General features: G+C 43.3%; 1 protein-coding gene across 4 annotated transcripts in view; it reads left to right on the top strand.

Moving 5' to 3' along the window:
* LOC308105540 (E3 ubiquitin-protein ligase SMURF2-like) overlaps window positions 1–5,555 on the top strand; it is an 89,297-nt gene extending 83,742 nt beyond the window's left edge. For 2 of the 4 annotated variants that reach the window (XM_080456343.1, XM_080456342.1), the window contains exons 16-20: window positions 1,537–1,674; window positions 1,772–1,892; window positions 2,486–2,687; window positions 4,135–4,210; window positions 4,689–5,555. In XM_080456343.1, coding sequence (XP_080312469.1) covers window positions 1,537–1,674; window positions 1,772–1,892; window positions 2,486–2,687; window positions 4,135–4,210; window positions 4,689–4,788 — 637 coding nt within the window. In that variant the 3' untranslated portion in view covers window positions 4,789–5,555. Of the gene's footprint in view, window positions 1–1,536; window positions 1,675–1,771; window positions 1,893–2,485; window positions 2,694–4,134; window positions 4,211–4,688 lie in introns of all 4 variants that reach the window. The other 2 variants (XM_080456341.1, XM_080456340.1) reach the window with 1 other exon arrangement.
* Window positions 5,556–7,179: the final 1,624 nt, after the last annotated feature.

The raw sequence follows: 7,179 nt of genomic DNA, 5'->3' as shown, positions 1-7,179 counted from the left end.
ACAGATGCCCGCCAGGCCGGGGTGCCTACCCAGGGCTGTGTCAGTCATGGGGTGCAGCCGTCTAGCATGTGTGGTACCCCCTATGGATGTACTGTAAGTGTAGTTGTTTTTGGCTCTGTGTTGTTTAGAGGCCCCTAAATGTGTGTTTAAGATTTGGCGCAGATGGGACACTGTGTTTCTTGATTGGAGGCAGTTCTTTTTTTATTGTATGACCTCAAGCCCCCAGAACTACGGTAGAACAGTGAAGCAGCCAAGCCTGGTGGTCAAATCTGAGAATGCACTTAAATGCTACTTCGCGTGCGTCTTCCGTTTTGTGCTCACGGCGCGTCACGACCCATGGATCCATTCCATTGGTTCATATTGGTTCCATATTGGTTCCTATTCTTACTTCCGGGTGCTTCAAAATGCCACTGAGCACTTTAATAGAAATGAATAGCTGGGGGCGGGGCAATCCGCCCTCTAGATATATTATAACTCTACGTATGACCTACAGTTCAAGAGTTATAGGGCAAAATGTGAAGTGGCCTGTTATACTGCCATTATGAGGCTGACTTTAAAATATTAAAGGTTTTTCCTTGGCCTACTGGAAGTGTGGGTGGAAAGATCCCTGCTGCTCTGTCTAGTGGTGACCCAGATTAGCTGCTCACTTATCTCTCAAGTCAAATTCTGCTAACAGCAGAATCTGTCAGCACCACTGCCTTAAGCATGCAGTGGTGTTGTTAGTAGGAATAAACACGGAAGCACTCGGGAGGAAGGGGACTAAGAAAGGGGAGGGGCCAAACCGACTTCCTGTTTCTACACAAAAAAAGAGGTGGTGCCCAGGCAAAAACTAAGTGTACATATACAAATATGCATGTTTTCATACAAATAAAAAACACACACGCACGCACGCGCACACACACACACACACACACACACACACACACACACACACACACACACACACACACACACACACACACACACACACACACACACACACACACACACACACACACACACACACACACACACACAGTTGCCTCTGATGTCATATGTACTCGAGAGACTCATGCATGGATCCAAACCGCATCCATGAACACATTCACATTCAACATAGATCATGCGCTTCCATCTGCCACACCGGGAAAGTTATGGATACAGAAAGCACCTTCTATTCCAAATAGAGCGACTGCCTATAACACACACACACACACACACACACACCCCTCAAGCTAAATTAAACATGAAACCCCATATTCGTGATCTCTAGTGCCCTCTGATGGCTGAAACCACAATGGCAACCATCTCAGAGGGGATTATGAAAAAGGGACAGTGTTTTTTGTCTCTGAAGAGGGTTTGATCCCCCATGTCTTGGGGGTTCTTATGGGGGTTCCTCGAAAAAACATCTTGCTCTAAAAAACATCTAACCCAATGCTCTATGCTCGTCAATGTAGCCTGCAGCGTCTCTGGGAAAGCTCCAGTGTCTGAAAATATGAGACTATAATGTGTTTGGGTGTTGATTTAGGTGTGTGTGTGTGTGTTTCACCATTCCAGGGACAATGACATCACAGGAGTGTTGGACCACACCTTCTGTGTGGAGCACAACGCCTATGGGGAGATCATCCAGCACGAACTCAAACCCAACGGCAAGAGTGTCCCTGTCTCAGAGGACACCAAGAAGGAGTATGTCAGGTATGGAGAGAAGTGCACAGTAATACTCCTGAGTATTCGAGGAGGACTCCACAATTAGTCTGTGTCTCAACAGTTTTTTGTGTGTCAATCTGTCTAGGTTGTATGTGAGCTGGAGGTTCCTGCATGGTATCGAGGCCCAGTTTCTGGCCCTGCAGAAAGGCTTCAATGAAGTGATCCCACAGCACCTGCTCAAAGCCTTTGACGAGAAGGAACTGGAGGTAGGACCATCTCTTTCACTATATTTGTGGCCAAACTTGACACCTTTTGCAAACTCGCTGCTCCAATCCTGTACTGCTGCTTTGCCCCCAAGATCTGTCTGTACTAACCAGTGGTGGACAATAACAAAGTATATTTACTTGAGTACTGTACTTAAGTAAATTTTTTGAGTATCTGTACGCTACTTGAGTATTCGTATTTTGGCATACTTAAGGCTTGCATTCCACTAGATTTCAAAGACAAATACCAGATATTGTACTTTTGAATCCACTACATTTCTAGGAAGGGAAAAAGTACATTATGAACTAAATAGCAGATCTACAAGCTCACAAAGTGTGCATTGATATTAAAAAGAAAATGTACTTTGTAATTTGTTTTGAATACTTTTGAGTATTTTCAAATGCACAAGTACTCCAATTCTTTTAACTCGAGTAAAACATTGACTTTCACTTGCAGTTGAGTAACATTCGACCAGGAGTATCTATACTTCTGCTCAAGTACTGGGGTTGAGTACTTTATCCCCACCGCTGCACATTGATTTTAAAACATCCCATGCCCCCCCCCCCCCCCCCCCGCCGCCTCCTCTGCCCCACAGCTGATCGTGTGCGGCCTGGGTAAGATCGACATTGCGGACTGGAAGTCCAACACGCGCCTGAAGCACTGCACCCTGGACAGCAACATCGTCAAGTGGTTCTGGAAGGCGGTGGAGTCGTACGACGAAGAGAGGCGAGCCAGGCTGCTGCAGTTTGTCACCGGATCGTCCAGGGTCCCTCTGCAAGGCTTCAAGGCTTTACAGGGTGAGTGTGAGTATATGGCTTTATGTCAGAGGACAGGATTTGATTGATTGAATACTTTATTTAGTTATGTTTGCGGAGGAAAAAAAGCACATGGAAGTACAGTTCACAATACAAGGTCAACTAAATAGGATTGAAAAAGCCCAGAAAAGCCGCAATGGCTTGTTTCAAATGGGGTCGTCACATACTCAATTCATGGAGACATTAAATGACAGACAGAGAGGAGCGTGTGTGTGTGTGTGTGTGTGTGTGTGTGTGTGTGTGTGTGTGTGTGTGTGTGTGTGTGTGTGTGTGTGTGTGTGTGTGTGTGTGTGTGTGTGTGTGTGTGTGTGTGTGTGTGTGTGTGTGTGTGTGTGTGTGTGTGTGTGTGTGTGTGTGTGTGTGTGTGTGTGTGTGTGTGTGTGTGTGCTTATCTGAGTGCACGTAGCGTAAAGAGGACGCATCAGTCTGTCCGGGTTTGTGTCTGTGGTAGGGCTGTCATGATTATGACATTTTGCTTGACGATTAACAACTCATTCACTGCCACAATTATTGCTGGCCGCGTTTGCCCACTGCCAGAGATTTTTCATCGAAAAAAAAAAGTACTCAGGAGCCGAGATACAGAATTTTTAAGTTTTAAGTTAACAAGGAAGTGGATGGGAGTCTAGATCTTTAAACAATCATATCTCCTTGGTCTTTGGGTCAAATTTGAAACAAAAACTAAAAAAAAAAAAAAAATATTACGTCAGTGGCAGGATTGGTAAACGGGAAAAATTACGTTTTTTACGTCAGTGGCAGTGAATGAGTTAATTGTCACTCAAATAATTGCAATTAACGGTTTAATTGTTTGGCTTTTGTAAACAAAAGTTGCAACGGGGCAGATATGACAAAAAGCTTAAATACACAAAGAAATTACTTGACAATGACCGATACCAACTATAATCAAAATCAATAATGCCTCGTATAATGGCCAAAATACGCAATCTTTAATATTTTATACTATATTTAGTTTATTTATACTATAAATCGGTTACAAAATAGTGGAAATAGCCGATCTACAAGCTCACGACAACATTTTCAATATGTACAGCATGAATATTTTTCAACACGATTATGACCATAATTGCGATTATCTCAAATAATTGCGATTTATGTAATGATTGTGACAGGCCTAGTCTGGATGCAGTAAGTCAGTGATTCTCAGACGTTTTCATGTCAAGGGCCCCGAAACTAATATGTATTTGGCCACGGACCCCCATCTGAAAAATGTTTGTGCCAGGGACCCTCATACGGGATTTTTGTTGTTAAAATGTTTTTAAAAGATTGTGATTGCAGATTGCCTTTTCTTAGCAACACTGTTTTTCCTGATTAAATCAACCCATACATTCCATAAAGTCATTAGTTAATTGTTTGCCGTTGTATTAAAGCCTGAAACTGTGTGTGTGTGTGTGTGTGTGTGTGTGTATTGTAGGTGCTGCGGGACCCAGACTCTTCACCATTCATCAGATCGACGCCAACGCCAACAACCTGCCCAAAGCTCACACCTGGTGTGTACACACACACGCACACGCACACGCACACACTCACACCATACTGTACCTGCATACACACCATACTGTACCTGCATACACACCATACTGTACCTGTATACACATACATTATGTTCAGACTCCTGATTGTCTTTTCTCTCCCTCTCATTCATCTCTCTCCCACTTTTTTCCATCCCTCTTGTTCATCTCTCCCTCATTCCTCTCTCTCCCTCTCTTTTGTCTATCCCTCTTGTTCATCTCTCTTCCTCCCGTTGGTCTCTCTCTCTCTTCCTCTTGTTCCTGTCTTCCCCTCGTTCACCTTTATTCCTCTCGTTCTTCCCTCTCTCTTCCTCTTGTTCCTGTCTTCCCCTCATTCGCCTTTATTCCTCTCGTTCATCTCTTCCCCTCGTTTGTCTCTCACTTCCTCGCTCTTCCATTCGTCTCTCTTCCCTCGTTCGTCTCTCTTCCTCTCATTCGTCTCTCTTCCTCCCTCCAGCTTCAACCGGATTGACATTCCCCCCTACGAGAGCTACGACAAGCTGTGCGACAAGCTGCTGACTGCTATCGAGGAGACGTGCGGCTTTGCTGTGGAATGAGTGACTTCTTTGGAGGGTGTGTCTTTGTGTGTGCGTTTTATGTGTATCACTTTGTCAACAAAGCAGCGACACTCTCACTGACTGTCACCACACTGCACATGCAAGCCCCTCCTCGGACACACAGCGGGCGGATGGCAGGCCAGAACGCAGGCTGAAGCCACAGAATGGCTCACAGACTTCCTCTCCACGTTCTTCCCTTACGACTTTTATCTTTTGTTTTTAATTCAGCTGCTATGAGAGACTTGAAGGTTGCTGACCTAGAAAAACCCCTGCAAGAATGTTGCATTGGCATGACATTTTATTTTATGATTGAATTCTTTTCATTTTATCCTCTGGTCTGGTTTGTGTGATTCGAACGGTGATTCAAGATTCGAATGGTGATTCAAGGCAGCGTGAATAAAGTCTGCAGCGAAGGCGACATGCATTTTCTGTTTTCGTTCGTTTTTTGCGGGGTGGTGTTTTACAGTATGTTGCATAAGGGCCAGTTACCTTTTGTTGGCTTGCTATTCAGTCTAGTGATTCCAGTTATGTTTCTCATCTCCGTTCACTGCTGATGAATCAACAGGCTTGACTTTCATATTGGACTGAATTGAGCCCTGTGCTGCTCTTTAACATGGAGTCTACTGCTAGCCATATCTTGCCCACAGTAGCCGTTCTAACCTCAACTAATACACCCTCAGACTGCCATGGCCACCAGGGGCCTGGGGCATCAACTGAATAAACAACGCTGACTCATCCATCATACCTCACTGGTATGGGTTTTTTGACATATGAAGAGTCTCATTCCAAAATGCTCTACACTATCTGTTTTGGCAAGATTCAGTATTCCTTTACAGTTTTACTTCCATGCAAGTTATGATTTCACAAAAGTAATATTTTGTTTTGCAAGTGGTAAATGTAACATTTTTAAACAGGAGCTCTGTCATATGTCATGCTTTTTCCACCAATGAGATGTCGGTGTCCCAGAATTGTACGTTGGAATTTGGTCAGGTCTTTTCTTTTTTCGTGGCATTTTTGTGAAACGGAGTAAAGCTTGAACAGTGCAGAGGGACGCTTTGTTACAAAGAGCAAGCTCTTGTGAAGAAGGTGTGAAAGCGAGCGATTTGAGGCTTCTGCCTCACCGAATGCACGTGTATACTGTAGGTGTGCGAGAAATGAATTGGATGCACTCGCACTGTGCCACCTGTTTCTTTTGGGGGGGGCATATGTGTTATTGCGTGTGTGCATGGTGCACACGTTGCGTGCATGTACAGTATGTGATGGTAGACATGTTATCCCCGCTATGAAACTGCATCAGATTAATCTCACACTGCAGAGATGACCGGAAACTCACTGTACTGGCCCCTGTTATTGTTAATATGTTTTTGTTATTATCCAGCACAGTTGCAAATTTGCATGTTTTATTTGTATTCCCCCCCCTCTGAGTCAGCATAGCACAGCACAGTTCTGGTCAGCTCATACATGAAAAGCGGCCAGAGAATTTGTCCAGGGGACCAGTCATGTTGAAAGTTTATCAAGAGAGACAGAAATGCTTTTACAGTGACATCATTTTTAAAACGTATATATATATTTTAAAAAACTAGAAGAATTTTTCTCTCTCTTTCTCTCGCCACTTTAGAGCACTTTACACCCCCAGCGGTGATGGCAGGAGAGGCTTTCTTCAGAAGAGATGAAAATGACCCCAAATATACCATATTTTATTTGCAAGCGTACAGATGCATTAGAAATATACAGAGTAAAAAGTATCTATATACCTGTAATTCTTTTTGAGTATATATATAAATATATATATGTACAAATACATAGCTATTTTCTATATGGCTGCTTGTACTTTATGTTCATTTTACATGCTAGCATGTTGGTGTCTGTCACAGGCCTCTGTTGCATTCTCAGGTGACGTTGTCTTGTCATTTTTGGTTCCTCTTTACATTTGTTTTGGGTTAATTCTGTGAAGAGAGCGCTGAACGTGATGGGATGTTTATGAAGGTTCACATGTTTGGTTCTTTGTCTGAAACCAGGGCAGACTGCATCACCTTTTCTATTTATTCGATACCCCCCCTCCCCCCTTTTACGTCACATGCTATTACAGGAGACGACCACGTTAATCGCTCTGGGAACCTTGGAGTTCCTGCTGCTTAACTTTTTATTCAGAAAAACTTTAGCTAAATATTTATCCTGTCTACACACAGACACGTCACAGAATAGATTGAATTCATAGCATTATTATTTTCATTTTCTACTCTTTTTCCTTTGGTTTTTTTTTATAGGAAAAAACTTGTGCCTGTTTGTGAGATGATGACTTATTGATACCTGACACTGAATTCTGGTTTGTATATACATACTGTCCCTTCCTTGGACATCAACATAATGGAGGCTGACTGCACCTGTGTC

This window comes from Gymnoscopelus braueri (assembly GCF_963280865.1).
Source record: "Gymnoscopelus braueri genome assembly, chromosome: 2".
Classification (NCBI taxonomy): Eukaryota; Metazoa; Chordata; class Actinopteri; order Myctophiformes; family Myctophidae; genus Gymnoscopelus; species Gymnoscopelus braueri.
This window is presented reverse-complemented; position numbering and strand designations above follow the sequence as displayed.